The sequence below is a fragment of the Perca flavescens genome, chromosome 20 (genome assembly GCF_004354835.1).
Source record: "Perca flavescens isolate YP-PL-M2 chromosome 20, PFLA_1.0, whole genome shotgun sequence".
NCBI classification, from domain to species: Eukaryota; Metazoa; Chordata; class Actinopteri; order Perciformes; family Percidae; genus Perca; species Perca flavescens.
In genome coordinates this window covers 24,975,109-24,990,631 of record NC_041350.1, presented here as the reverse complement: position 1 = coordinate 24,990,631, position 15,523 = coordinate 24,975,109, and the positions used below count along the sequence as shown (strand labels likewise).

The 15,523-nt window shown below is 39.8% G+C and overlaps 3 protein-coding genes across 7 annotated transcripts in view; all 3 read right to left on the bottom strand.

Moving 5' to 3' along the window:
- The window catches only part of slc8a3 (solute carrier family 8 member 3), a 169,208-nt gene extending 157,074 nt beyond the window's left edge, over nucleotides 1–12,134 (bottom strand). The window contains exon 1 of the mRNA XM_028565289.1: nucleotides 12,056–12,134. The gene's annotated coding sequence lies outside the window, so the exon portion shown is untranslated. The remainder of the gene's footprint in view (nucleotides 1–12,055) is intronic.
- On the bottom strand, nucleotides 3,322–12,143 carry cox16 (cytochrome c oxidase assembly factor COX16). Of its 2 annotated transcripts, none has more exons than XM_028565349.1 (4): nucleotides 12,056–12,143; nucleotides 9,527–9,604; nucleotides 6,652–6,720; nucleotides 3,322–3,528 (listed from the first exon to the last, which is right to left on the bottom strand). In XM_028565349.1, exons 1-4 carry the CDS (start codon nucleotides 12,101–12,103, stop codon nucleotides 3,415–3,417), a joined length of 309 nt encoding a protein of 102 aa, XP_028421150.1. In that variant the 5' UTR covers nucleotides 12,104–12,143; the 3' UTR covers nucleotides 3,322–3,414. The 2 variants fall into 2 exon arrangements, with proteins under 2 accessions (XP_028421150.1, XP_028421149.1); XM_028565348.1 differs by lacking the exon at nucleotides 12,056–12,143 and adding an exon at nucleotides 11,571–12,027.
- A 181-nt stretch (nucleotides 12,144–12,324) lies between these two features.
- The window catches only part of actn1 (actinin, alpha 1), a 71,528-nt gene continuing 68,329 nt past the window's right edge, over nucleotides 12,325–15,523 (bottom strand). For 3 of the 4 annotated variants that reach the window (XM_028565304.1, XM_028565303.1, XM_028565301.1), the window contains 2 exons: nucleotides 15,133–15,291; nucleotides 12,325–13,538 (listed from right to left, as the gene is read on the bottom strand). In XM_028565304.1, coding sequence (XP_028421105.1) covers nucleotides 13,380–13,538; nucleotides 15,133–15,291 — 318 coding nt within the window. In that variant the 3' untranslated portion in view covers nucleotides 12,325–13,379. The remainder of the gene's footprint in view (nucleotides 13,539–15,132; nucleotides 15,292–15,523) is intronic. The other variant, XM_028565302.1, reaches the window with a different exon arrangement.

Sequence of the window (15,523 nt, the reverse complement as noted above, 5' to 3'; positions counted from 1 at the left end):
TTTTGTCTTTAGCAAACACAGATTCTTTAAACAAACAGATATTCAGCTTTTCATTATTAAGAAACAAATCCCCAAAACCATAATTAAAAAACAATTTGCATATGTTGTTAGACCAAAGACCAGGAATGTGTTTATCCCAGAGAAATATTTTCCTTGTCAACCTATTTACGTCCATATCTAATAGACGATTCCATAACTGGGCCATACATATCTTCCAGCGAGCCTCACATGATTCCCATCCCATTTCTCCCACTATCGCCAATGTAGGGGTATACTTATGCACACCCAGAAAATATCTTATAGCACTATTTTGCACTAATTCACAATTAGATATATTCCTAAATCCTCTAACACATGTTAGAGTGGAGAGGGTTCTTTTGTACCTCCTCCTGTCCTTATTTTTTTGAACATTTCATTGATTAAAAGAAATTGACATGATCAAATATCTCCTGTGTCTGACAATTTTTTTAGAGTAAAGTTTACCTTCCCTGAATAAGTAATGATTAATTACTCATATTGTTTAATTATTAATAACAATTATTAAGTAGTAAGTGCTTACAATCAAGAGGTAATGTTACTTACTTTTTATAAGTAATCAGTTGTGTAATGTATTGAGAAATATTAGGTAGACTTTACCTAAATTGTTACCTCACATTTGAGTAGATTCTATAGGTTTCTTTTTACAGTGTAGCCACCCTTTGCTTTTTTATTAATAAGGGAAAACATTCCACTAATTAACCCTGACAAGGCACACCTGTGAAGTGAAAACCATTTCAGGTGACTACCTCATGAAGCTCATTGAGAGAACACCAAGGGTTTGCAGAGTTATCAAAAAAAAGCAAAGGGTGGCTACTTTGAAGAATCTAAAATAGACATGTTTTCAGTTATTTCACACTTTTTTAAGTACATAATTCCATGTGTTCATTCATAGTTTTGATGCCTTCAGTGAGAATCTACAATGTAAATAGTCATGAAAATAAAGAAACGCATTGAATGAGAAGAGGTGTCCAAACTTGGCCTGTACTGTATTTCCGCTTGGGCGCTCTAAAGTCTCCTTCACACGGTTCATTAGAGGTAGACTCTATGGAGAAGCTTCGAGGCAGTGTGGCTTTGCACAGCTAGTGAGCTTACAGAGCTTACAGCTCATAAATACTTGTGATGTGTATTTAACAGTGATGGAATGTAACTAAGTACATTCACTCAAGTACTGTACTTAAGTATACATTGGAGGTATTTATACTTTACTTGAGTCTTTTCTTTCCATGCCACTTTCTACTTCGCTACATTTCAGAGAAAAATATTGTACTTTTTACTCCACTACATTTGTCTGACAGCTTTAGTTACTTTACAAATTAAGATTTTTTTTGCACACAAAAAACATGTAGTTCATAAAATATGTCCATAAGTCCAGCTGAAATGATTAACCATTAAACACTTGACTTACAGATGGTTTCCAGTTTCTAAAATGGGAGGATTTTTCTGCATTGAGGACTTTTACTTTGAATACTTTACGTACATTTTCAATGCAGGACTTTTACTTGAAACATGGTATTTTTTACAGTGTGGTATTAGTACTTTTGCTAAAATAAAGAATCGGAATACTTCGTCCACCACTGGTATTTAAAGACCTTAAGGAGGAAGTGAAATATATAGTAAAAAAGCGTGGCCAAATAAGATCATTTTACATACCATTTCGTCCGCAGAATATGGAAAAACTGGCATACATTATAGATTGTCAAATTATAAAAAAAAAAAAAAAAAAAAAGACATACACATTGTTGACTACTTTCTCCCAAAGAAATAGACCCTGGGAGTGTTTTGTGTATTATCCAGACGGATTCCAAAGTCCGACATTTCTTCCACCATTGCAGCCAACCCTACAGCAGAAGCCACATCCTCCTAAATACAGTTCAGATTGGCTTATCAACTATCAAACTCAATATTTCTCCTTTCCCACAGTTCGCAATCACAAACAGCCCAGGGGCAGGCCTGTGGAGCATCCAGAATAAGTGTGTGATTGACCTCTAAGATTACAGACGCACCAACGTTCTCCTTCAGAAACAGAAGCATTCACCAGACATTTTTCTTTTTTTTTATCAACACACAGCCCGATGAAAAAGGCTTGATCTGATCTGTCAATCCTGTGACAAATGACTTCATTAATCTGTTCGCCGGATTAGAGGCAATTGCTGCTTCACACTCAAAACAAGCAACGACAACGCAGGACGATTTCCATCTGTACACGGAATATATATATATATATATATATATATATATATATATATATATATATATATATATATATATTCCGCTGTGAGCGGTTTGTGTGCAGTACATTCCCGAGCCTGAGGAACGCTGGTTATTAACGTGACTCAAAAATCATGAGCCGGAAAAAATGTGATTACAGAAAATGTATCCCAGGACATTTTCATACAGACCTCTCCACCTGAAGAATATTCATTACATCCTATTTCACAACTGAATGAGGTAAGGCAGTACACATACATTATCTGTCAGTCAGCCAAACATTACTCATACGTACAATCTGAAGACTTGCCGTAAAAAAAATTATGTTCTTTCGGTTTGTAGAACAAACAAAATTAAAAAAAAAAAAAAAAACAAGAGCAAAAGCTAATACTATTTCCATTATAAAAAGGTAATAAATCCACCGCATTGCAAAGTAATAACTGTCAGAGAAACAGATTACTGTCGAGACCTATAAAGCCTGAGGAAAAGGCTGGACCGTTGGGTTATTTATTCTTTTATATTTTCAACTGGTAAATCAATGCTATGCTGTTGTAAACAAAGACTTACCACGTCTACGAGCTTTTGTCAAAAACAAAATGAAAGTAAAATGTAACCATTTGGATCAATAGAAAATAATTTATTGAGACATGGGAATCATACATTGCTATATATTTGTCCTACCTTGCTTTTGTGTGTGCAAGGTACAGCAGCACACAGATGTGCCACCTACTGGTTGTTTAGGACAAGCTCCTGATCAGAGTGGAGAATCTTACACACACACACACACACACACACACACACACACACACACACACACACACACACACACACACACACACACACACACACACACACACACACACACACACACACACACACACACACACACACACACACACACACACACACACACACACACACACACACACACACACACACACACACACACACACGAGGTGTTGAAATTGATCAAATAATCGATGCTGCTCATAATCGAGACTTTAAGATCTCAGTAAATATTGTATCGGTGTCCAAACAATCAACAGAATATGGTTTGAGATAAAACCTGGGATTTACACCCCTAGTCTTAGCGGCGTCTTCGCCCCCAGACTCGGCCCATTCCCGTCTGGTCCGCCCTGCTGCAGTGGGCGTGCAGCCCGCTGGGCCTCAGTCTTTTTTATTCTGCCTGGCGCGCTGCTGCTCCTGGTACTCCCTGGAGTCCTCCCAGGGACGAGGACCGCGGATGTTCTTCCACTCCTCCAAATTCACCTCCTTCAACTTCTGCAGAAGGGAGAAAAAAAAACAAACAACAACAACAACAGGAGACCAGGTTTAATACTTCAGGAATTCTCCATCCGACCAGACATAGATTCAACTCTGAAAACTAGGGCTGGGAGAAAATCACAATACCTCAGTGTTGATTTTACAACCATATTGTTGTGTTGACTATTGGTGCTTTCACAAAATATTTACACAATGAGATTTTAGATAAATAATCATCAGTAATGTGGATATAATGACTAAGTGGGTAAAGGCAAATAATAGAACGGTTACACTAGTCTGGTAAGTTCAGAAAAGGACATCACTTTACTGTAATGCAGCAATACCCAAGGAGTTATGCGGCGTTCCAGGCAACCCGTAACCTGTGTTTTCACAACCTTCTACCCGGAGTCCTTATGCTGTGCCCTGCTACGTCCTGCAGTGCCACGAACTACTACAACTACTATTTCTGGTCATTGTTCCAGTATCTTTATTGTGACTATTATTACCACTGTTCATCACACCCCCAACCGGCAACGTCAGACACCGCCTACCAAGAGCCTGAGTCTGTCCCAGGTTTCTTCCTAAAAGGAAGTTTTTCCTCGCCACTGTCGCACTAAATGCTTGCACGAGGGAATTACTGGAATTGCTGGGTCTTTTTAAATTATAGAGTGTGGTCTAGACCTACTCTCTGTAAAGTGTCCTGAGATAACTCTTGTTATGATTTAATAAAATTAAAATTGAATTGAAAGTGCCCTGGAACGGCAGTCAAACCCGTAACTTACTACCCGTGAACTGGTACCAGATGGTTGTACTCCCAGTTACAGTTTTTGACGTCACATACACATAAACAACAATGGTGACCCCTGTTGATGCTGTACAGACGCCGGTGATTAACGGTGACAAACAGAAATAAATAGACATAAATAGGTAAAGTAATTCCGCGCATTGTAATCAAAACAATACACATACGATTGTGTACTACTGCAGGTTATGTTTATTAAATGAAGCCCAACTAGAAATCGCTAGTATCAGCTAACGCTCGCTAACGTCAACGTTAGGTAGCCGCTAGCTAACTTTGTCATGACTTTGCCTGGAACGCTACCAAGTCGTGAGTCGTGACTTGAAGTCGTAACTTACGGGCTAAAAATTGTGTCTGGAACGCAGCATAAATCTCATCAGCATCAGTGAGCCAATAAGCACGCAGCATGCTTCTACCAAGATCTAATAATGCTGCTGATTGGCTGTTTAACGTTAACGCATCGTAATAATAATACATTGAATTTATATAGCGCTTTTCACGAACTCAAAGTCGCTTTACAGGGTAGGTATAGATAATAAAGACAAACAAACAAAACAAGATTTAGGCACAGATGAAAAGGGGAGGGGCATGCAGCTTTACTAGGGGCAGGAAGTGGTGAAGAGATGGGTCTTGATTGGTTGTAGAGACACAGGAAAAACTAGACAAGGCTCACGTAGTAGGAGCTGGAAAATAAATAAAAACATTTGTGCCGTAACACTGTCATTTCTTTTAGTTTTTTATAAAATTGGTATCGAAAAAATATCGTTTAGGAACCGGTATCGAAGTCACAGTATTGGTTTCGGTACCAACATTTTTGAATGATACCCAGCCCTAAATGCAGCCTTTAAAAACAGGAAAAAGACAACACTTATGCCATGTAACAATACTACGATATCCAAAATCTAAGATATCGGCTCTCATATCACAATATTGATACAATATCTATTTATTATCCAGCCCTACTGAAAACTGTACAGGATTATTTCAACCCTAAAAACATGAACTTGTGTTCTTGCATGAACACAAGACAATATTTCAAAGTCAATTTAGGATTTTTTTTTATTATCAGTTTACTTCATGTACTTTGATAGTCCAGATGTGGAAAATTATAACCATCTGGTATGTCATGCAGGTGAGAGGAGGCAAGAATTAAGCTGCCGGTATGCTTCTTCAGAACAGCTTGTCAGATTGGAGAACAGCTTCAGTAAACTCCCCTCCCCAAACAGATTAGGAGGACTGAGTCTGACTTCTGGAACTTTCTGGAACCAAGAATCCCACATTCACAGCCACCTGCCTCCAGGGAGAGACTGTGTGCAGTTTTCCCCATATTGAAACGATCTCAATGACGGATGGCTTTTTCACTCCGCCCTACAGTGTGGTTGTTTAGCAATATAAGGTAGCCTGACGACATCCAGATGTTGGGTCTGGGAACACACCATTGGCAGGGCTCAATCCGAGGGGCGGGATGAACGGCTGTCCTTCAAATTCTCTCTGCACGCAATAGGATAGCGCTACAACCAGCCACAGCAACGCTAGTTGATGGATTAAACTTTTACAAAAATGATCATTCCCTCCAATATCGTGAATCGTATCCTAATCACAATATCAGTCAAAAGAACCACAATTAGATATTTTTATAATTGCCCGGATAGCTCAGTTGGTAGAGCGGGCGCCCATATATAGAGGTTCACTCCTCAACGCAGCGGCCGTGGGTTCGACTCCGACCCTTTGCTGTCATACCCCCCCCCTCCCCTTTCATGTCTTCAGCTGTCCTAAAGTCTAAAAATGCCCAAAAAATAATCTTAAAAAAAGAAAACAGCAACAGTTTGTGCTGCTAATCTGTATCTTGTCTTCAAATCTAAACATTACATTTCTATGGACTGTTTTTGTTAGTATGTAGTATGAACAAAAAAAACAAACAGAGGGACTCACCACACCTGATCAATAGTAAAAGACATCTGGGCCACACTATATTACTTATATTATATTACTAAATTACGAATAACCTAAACAAATGAACACTTGATTTAATAACTTGTAATGTATTAAAGTTATTAAAATTGCATTCCCAATATTCTACTAAACGAGGTTAAAAATGATGACATTGTATGAAGTTCCAAATACAATCCCCATCTTTCACGAGAGAGAGAGAGAGAGAGCTTTTACAGGATCCGTGATAAAAATGGGCCGATTCTACACCCCTTTTAAAACATCTAGCATTCTGATGACACCCCGGTGTCGAGCACATATTGTTGACCAGCTCTACTTTCTTGCAGACGGACAACACCAGTTAGATTCTTTTGTCCGACCCTACCCCGGGCGCCCAGCCTGTGTCTCCTTACCTCATACTCCTCCTCCAGCATGGCTGACTGCTTCTGGACATTTACTTTGGCCTCCAGTGACGGATCCAGCTGAGAGAGAGCGAGAGGGAGGAGAAGAAATGTTAGGATACGGAGCTTTTCGGATAGAAAGTCACGCATTCACAACAACACGGAGAAAATGAAAACCTATCAAAAGGAAGGAAGAGCTCAATGGAAAGTCAAAGACGTGGAGAGGCTTCTTGTTTGAGAGATACATTCGGTGGCTATCAAAATTCAAACAGAGTTGTTACTGTTGCTGAAGAGAATTTAAGAGTGACGAAACCGTTTGGGGAGGTTTGTATTAGGGCTGCCCGATAGGAGGAAAATATGCGATAACGTTGTTGAATATCGGGATAACGATATTACTTGCGATAAATAAACAAGATATTAAAGTGTACTCAGTTCTGCATTTCTGCCGCTTTCAGTATTCTGCTAAAATACAACAAAGAGCGTTTTGAATAAAAAAAACGCCACGTTGTGGCTGCAACGTCCAACCGAAGCATCCTCCCTCCCTCCTCTTCTTCGTGTATTATTTCTTTAAATGATGAGAGGACGACATCTGCATCAGAGATGCAGTGGTTTTCAGGCGGCCCATAACCGTGTGTGGAAGAGATAAGCGCCGAGAACCTAGAGCGAGCGCTACAGTGTAACCTGTTTTTACTCTCTAAATTATTCCGCTTGATTTGGCATCAACATCACCAGGTTTAGTAAAAAGGCAAACGATTATGTGTCAGAGGTTTTGGGAGAGGGAGAGAGAGAGAGAGAGAGTCGAGCCCAATGGAGCTATCTGGGTTTTGCAATTCAAATTGATTTTGCCCGAGAATAGGACTGAAATGAATCCCATTCTGAATCATTACTTTTAATGAGTTATAATATTTCACAGCAATAACGCTGCGGTTACTCCGGTGACTGATGCCTTTCAAAATTCCATGACTGATTTTTAATTAGACCTACATTACCACCGCAAATAAAATATATAGAATATTTTTGCAGCCTTCAGACCAGGAAATTCATAGCCCGAGTAATTAGTAAGGACACCTACTGCGGAGGGGTTATTAGCTTTTCTCCTCAAAGTCCAACTGGGAGCATCAGGGGTGAAGAAAACGCGCACAAATCCTGGACAGGGAAGACAAAAGGCCTTCAAGTTCATCTCTTCCGCAGGCTAAATAACATCGTTGGAATGGAAAACACTAATTGGATCATACAGTGACTTAACCCTCACAGCGCTTTTAAATGATTTAAGTGGGCAAATATCTGTAAGAACAGAATAATGGAATCGGCTAATGACAGCTCTGAGTGAGAACCGCAAGAGTGGTTTTAATCATGTGCATTTTGACAACTGTTTAGATATGATATCACACACACACACACACACACACACACACACACAACAGAGCGAGTCGTGTTGGGGGCAGCTGCCCATGCACGCTGCCAGGGGCACGACGCCTCCCCTCCACCGTCGGCGTCCACAGTCCAGTGGCGCTTCACGCGGACAGTAATAAGAAAAGATGCCCCCCCCACCGCCCGCCATCTGGCTCTCACCCACATCGCCGTTTGTCAAAGCAAAATAGAACAAAACAGCCACGGCGCCCACCCCCCCCCTTCGCAGACAGCTCATCACATTGCGATAGCTTCTAATAAAGGGCTGGTCTTTCTGTCATTCTAATGAATTGTTCCTGTCATTTAATGAATTGGTAGAGCTTGTTCTCTTGTATTGACTCACCAAATGCGTTAGAAAAGCCTGTCAGTGCTGTGCTGTATGCCTGCAATGTCTGGAATGATGGATAGACAAATCGTATCTAATTCTATTAATAAATAAGCCTCAATCAACCACACTGCACCGGGAGATCCCAGCAGTCCTGGCAGACAGCCCCAAACATCTCTATATGGTGGCTATTTTTACACCGTCCTCTTTAGATTAAAAACCACGATCCTCAGGTGCGATTAAGTGTCTAACCACTGGGAGGAGTCATTGCACACTGGCTGGACAGAGACAGTGGGAGGTGGTGCTTTCCACTGGTTTCTTGTGATGGAGGAAATGTGAGGAGCTTAATCTACTGGCACGTTTATCGGAAGCCACTCTCCATCAAATATGTGTAGGCTAATGGAAGACGCATCTTCACTGTAGCGAGTGGACCCTCCGTTCTAAATGATTTGAAGTGGTTTTTCTATTCACTGAGAAAGATGCAGTCCAGTAGGATTGCAAATCAGATACGTGTAGATTTTTCAAATTGTTCTGAATTTGGTCTTTTTAAAATGGGATTTGGTTTTATATTTAGGAGTTTAATTCTCAGGTATTTCATTACATTTGTACATCAATCCCCCATAGTCTTTTTTTTATTTTGATTACTCATTTTGTATTTAAATTTGTTTCCTTGTCTACTTCAAGGTTGAATATTATATTCCCTTGTGTGTATTTTTGATTGAATGTACATCCTCTACAAGACATTGTATTAGGGCTGGGCGATATGGAGAAAATCAGATATCACGATATGCTTGACCAAATACCTCAATATCGATATTGTGGCGATTTTCTAGGGTTGACAATTGGTGCTGTAACAAAATATCTTCACACTATTCTTTTAATCATCAGTAATGTTGACATAACGTCTAAGTGGGTAAAGGCAAATAATAGAACAGCTAGAACAGTCTGGTAAGTTCAGAAAAGTACATCACTCTACTGTAATGTAGCCTTTAAAACCAGGAAAAGACAACACTTATGTCATATCACGATATCAAAAATCTAAGACGATATCTAGTCTTATATCAGGATATCGATATATTGCCCAGCCCTACATTGCATGCTTATGTTTGTAAGTTCTTCAATGTTCAATAAAAACAAAAGGGGAAAACAAACCTTTTTTCGGATCCTCTGTGCATCATAGCGAATTTGTGTAAACTCTCGCAGGCCAAAGGAACCTCCGACTACGAGCAACTGAAAAAACATTGAGAGTACATATGTTGTTTATAGTTAATTTAATCCTAAATACTTTGGTTACTGATGTTAGGGCATTGCAGAGCATTTGCTTCAGCAAAGTTCAAGTTACTTCTGAATAATGTGGACTTGACATGGCAGTAACACTAGTGACCAGTTACATTTTTACTAATTAGTTGTCGTTTTAGCATTTCTTATCTTAAAAAAAAAAAATCCTCAAAACTGGCCAGTGCCAAAGGTTAAGGGAAACTTAAATGACAATATTGAGCTACAGATGCTCCGATTTTTTGCCTCACTTCTTGATATAAAATGGGGTTCCTAGTTAAAGCCTCGATGTTGCTTAAAACCTTGTTAAATCTCTTTTTTAGATGATTTCACTGCATTTTCTCTTCATCCTGACGTTAATAGACCAGGTCTGGCTCAGATCCTTTATACACTTCTTTTTCAAGTCCTGGTTTTACAAGTTGACTTTTAAAACACCGTTTCAGATTTGTGAAATCTTTTCTATTCCATATATCTAATTCTATTTGAGAAAACACAAAAGCGGTGACTTCACTGCTTTTGTCCACATCCAGACCGTAATGACACGGTCACACTTTGGCAATGAATTTCTTTCTTTGTCGAATTTTTAAAAAAGGTCTCAGGAGTCCTAATGGGTAAGGTTGTCTGGATTTGACAAGTCCAAATATTGTGTGTGTGTGTGTATTTTTTTAAAATCTAGACCTGTCTGATGTGGTCTGGTTGGGAAAACAAGTTTTCATAAAAAAATAAAAGAAAGGTTTTTTGTATACCAATCTGAAAGTAGGTTTAAACAGCATTAGTGTTTGATTTCTAATCGTGGTCAAGGGTATCCACACTCTTTCATAACAATACGTGATGTAAAAAAGTATTTAAAGGTCCCATGGCATGAAAATGTCACTTTATGAGGTTTTTTAACATTAATATGCGTTCCCCCAGCCTGCCTATGGTCCCCCCAGTGGCTAGAAATGGTGATAGGTGTAAACCGAGCCCTGGGTATCCTGCTCTGCCTTTGAGAAAATGAAAGCTCAGATGGGCCGATCTGGAATCTTCTCCTTATGAGGTCATAAGGAGCAAGGTTACCTCCCCTTTCTCTGCTTTGCCCGCCCAGAGAATTTGGCCCACCCATGAGAGAGAGAGACATCATGGCTTTCCTCTCTCCTCCTCAATAGCTACAGACACAGAAATGGCACATCCTAAGGAAAGATCATTGTGGGACTGGCTCTAGTGGCTGTAATTCTGCACCAAGGCTGAATTTTGGGAAAGAGACTTCAGATACAGTATTAGGGGACCACTAAGGTCTATATAAAAGAGACTTCAGATACAGTATTAGGGGACCACTAAGGCCTATATAAAAGAGACTTCAGATACAGTATTAGGGGACCACTAAGGTCTATATAAAAGAGACTTCAGATACAGTTTTAGGGGACCACTAAGGTCTATATAAAAGAGACTTCAGATACAGTTTTAGGGGACCACTAAGGCCTATATAAAAGAGACTTCAGATACAGTATTAGGAGAACACTAAGGTCTATATAAAAGAGATTTCAGATACAGTATTAGGGGACCACTAAAGCCTATATAAAAGCATCCAAAGAGCACCATGTCATGGGACCTTTAATAAACTGGCAACTGAGTGTAATGACTACATTTATTTAAACCCCATCCATATGGATAACCTCTCTTTTACCCTTTAGCACTTAAACAAGACTATGTTCATTTGCCAGAGGAAAAGGAACACTAGCTCGCGTTAAATCGTGCTTTGAAACACGGATTTAAAAAGAAAAAGATACAACTTTATGGACGATATAATTAGACAACTGAAAATAACTCGCTCTGACGTTTGACAGCAGCGTTACATGTATCATGACACTGATAACTTGCTAGCAAAAGTGTTACCTAACAGGCTTATCAACATTAGTAAATACGTGAAATAAAAGTTACTTACAAGCATAGGGACTCCATATTTGACCGTTTTGTTTTTCTGCAAAGCCTTTAAGGTAAACATGTCTCTTCTCTCCGGCTACAAGTCCATTTTACTGATGAAAACACCGAGCAGGTCACAGCCGCCGGGACGCGCTTCCTGAATGGGTCCGCCGCACTAAATTGTGCGTAGAATTGTGAAAACGCGATCGAAGGTTCCGGTCTGTGTCGGTCTCAGGGATGGCGATGGGAAATAAGTATTATTTTTTATTAAATGTGTTTGTTAAATGTCAAAAAATCCTACCGTTCTCGCCGAGCAGCCTACTCCTTGTGATACAGTTAGGATATAGATCGTTCGTCGTGCCTTGTTCTCATTTATTGCAGTCTCTCAAACACATTGGCACCTTTAACCTTCTACATTGAAATTGGCGTCTTTTACAACGAACACATAACTTTACACTTTATACAACTGCTGACCATTTCACATGACATTTTTTTATGTTTTCCTACCATCTTTGCAGCCGTTAGTTTCAGTTCACACTCCGTCTGTTGACCCATTCAGGTGTTTCCACCGAGGTGAATGCAGGACGTGGGCAGGTGCTACACAACAGTAGCTTTTTGGGAGGAACCAATGCGTGACTACCGGCCTTTGGGCCTCATGGCGCCAAATACCCTTCCTCTTCCTCTTCTTCTTCTTCTGGGTTGTATCAAAGCACGTCTCCCTTCTTAGAAATGTTTTGGTTGTATGGCAGTTGCGTCAAAGACCCTCATTCTCCAGATTCACTATGTAGCAATTACTTTATTGTAACTTAATGACACATTTGTCTGTGGATTCTGTATGCACCACTAAATGAAATACACTGAAATGATGTAGGCCGTAAGGAAACATTGAGACCCTATTTTGTTGAGGGGCCCAAAGTTAAAGTGTAGTTTTTCTGTGGGACAGTTAACCACATTCTAAAGTATACAACAACAACAAAAACATGCAAAAACACTGGTGTCTTAAGACATGCGTAATCCTGGTTTACCATAACGCTAATCTTAAACTCCTAACAGAACAAAGTGCTGAGCTGAAGAAAATGTCCCCACAGATTTCACTCAGAAGTTCAGTAGGTTAGAACTGGTTTTAACAGTGGACAGAAGTACAACACACCGCTAACATATCCTCGCCAGTTTCCTCAATTCCATCTTCTCTTGATCACTAAGGTCTTGTGGGAGTACTTAGGCCACCATTCTCATTTCAATGAGCGTGGGTCCTGTTGTTACCTGCTTCTCCAGGGACATAGGGATGTATACAGTTTAGGATATAGGCGTTTGATTTTCAGAGTCAGCTAAATGCACAAACTGTCAAAGTAAATCCATTAAAAACATAAGTGATCCCTGAAGCAAACAGAATAAGAAGAGAAAGTATAGCAATTTTTCTTTATTACATTTTTTGTCTGTTATTTTCAATCAGGTGAAGAAAAATACCTTTTTTTTGTTCAGTATAATAAAATATGTTAACTTTATTCATTTTATGAAGAAAAACAATGACAACAAAATAAAAACAGAAAAAAACGTTTTTTTCTCTCTCCCTCTTTGTAAACCTGGAGAGCTGCTGCATTGCGTGGGAAGCAAATACAACGGAGACAGAATGTGAGGGAGCAGTGATGAGGATGGAGAGGTGGGAGGAAGGAGGAGACAGAGGATAATGACAAAAAAAGATAAGGCCAGAGACATACAAAAAATGAGCGTAGTAGGACAGGAGTTTGGTGAAAAGGGAGCAGACGGAGGACGTGGCGGTGATCAGAGCGGGTAGGCTGGTGGTCCCGAGTCAGGACGACTGACAGAGTGTTCAGAGGTCGCTCTCTCCGTACAGAGCCGTAGAGAAGGACATGTAGTCGAGGGCTCCGGGCACGGCATCGGGGCCCGTGTAGGGGGCCATGCGGGCCATGCAGTACTCCGCCTGGTCTGGAGGCAGCTCCCGGCGCAGCTCATCAGCTAAAATGTAGTTCTGTCGAGGAGGAGAAAAATAAAATGTTTTTGATGTTAGAAAAGGGGCTGTATGCTATCAATACATTCTATATATTCAGAAAGAGCAGATGGTGAGAAATTGGGGAAATAAAATGAGCTTAATAGAATAGAATAGACTTTATTGTCTTTGCACAAGCTTTGGCCATCGGCTCTGTGTGTCCGGGCCTTAGGATGGGTTAAATGCAGTAATTAAATTTCACTACGTTGTACTGTCAAATTGGATGTGACAAATTAAAAAACATTTTTTGTCATTTAACTAAAAATCCCCTGTAATGTGAAAGAGTTGTTAATATTAAATCTCTGCAGAGCAATGGCGCTTTCAGCCACTTTCATCTCATTTTACAGTCGAGCCCATTGTACGAACGAGGAGAGCTGGAATAAATGAGTCAAACATCTGGCAGGCCAAAGAGACTTAGATATTTTTCTCTGCAGTTGGCAGACAAAAGTCAAGGTAACATGGAAAAGGAGTCTAATGAGATGTCTTTGTTGCTCCATTTCTATCAGATGTGTGACTAACCTCAATAAAGTATAACGGAGTTCTTATTTCTGTCCTTTAGTAGTTAGAAATACATTTTTGTAGGCTATCAGGGACTTAATGAATAATTTGGCAGCTGAAGAGTTTTCTGGCTTTGAAATTCCGTGTTTGTGAATAGATTTAAACAGGCTCCTTAAAGACATCTCAAAACCTGCATTTACTGATTTTTTTGGCCACTTGGAGACAGTGGAAACAAGATGTTAGAGACACAACATACAGTATAATCACATTTAGGTTGATATGGAAAACATTAGCAATAATTTACAGTCGTGTTTCTGGCCAACTGATGAATGTAAGTCTAATATTCAATCTCTCTTCAGAACGGTTTTGGCCTCCAACAACTCCTGAGGGAAATATCTGGCTCTTTAGCTGCTAAATGTTCTACTATGTTCACCAGCTAGTCGGTGACTTTATCTGTCCGCTGTTTGGTGCTGGACAGGTAGCGTGCACTGCTTTTATTAGAGTGTTTATCCACTGAAACAGCTGCGTTTCACGCCCAAAACCACACTAATGAGAGTAAATGCTAAACAGCTCTGTAGAGCTGCAGAGTCAGGTGAAAAAGAAAAAAAAAAAAGTCATTTGATTCATTGTTAATGTAAAAAGCTTTAAATGGGCTGCTTATTCTTTTTCTGGTTTTTTATTTGTGCTTCTTTTGTCTCTTTATAAATGATGATTTAGAAATGATGATATAGATGAAATATTCATATTTTGGCCAAATGGAGCTTAATCCACAATGGGAATTTCTACTCTGCGTCATTATAGAGAATAGAATACAATACACTTTATTGTACCTGAGGTTGAAATTTGTCTTATAACAGAAAAAAACATTCTAAAAATCAACATAGAAGCACCATAAGATCAACAAAGCATCTCAGGACATATGACAATACCACGTCTTAAAAAGTGACTGTAGTAATTAAAGTGCAAAGTGCAAAAAGTGCTGGTGTATTTACTGCACTTTGCTCTGTTGTGTTGAGATTTACTGTTGAAGTTCAGCAGCTTGATAGAGGTTAGGATGTAGACAACAACAAGGCCGTACCTTATCCCCGGCCAGGACTTTGAAGGAGGCCATGACTTGGTCGGCGGTGTCCGTGTCGGCCGTCTCGCGGGACATAAAGTCGATGAAGGCCTGGAAGGTGACGATGCCCATCCGGTTGGGATCCACTATGCTCATGATGCGGGAGAACTCGTTCTCCCCCTGGTGGCAACAGAGAGAAACTGTGAGGCTCAGTCGCCGTGGTGACAGTCCCCACGGCAACACACAAAAACCAAAAGGGCAGGTATTCTGCACTCAGAGATATAACTTATTCCTTGTTTTTAAAATTGAGTCGAGGTACTGTTGAATTTGCAACCCCATGCATTCTAATACATTCCTGTAATGGAAAATAAATCTGAAACAACAACAATAATAATAATAATAATAATAATAA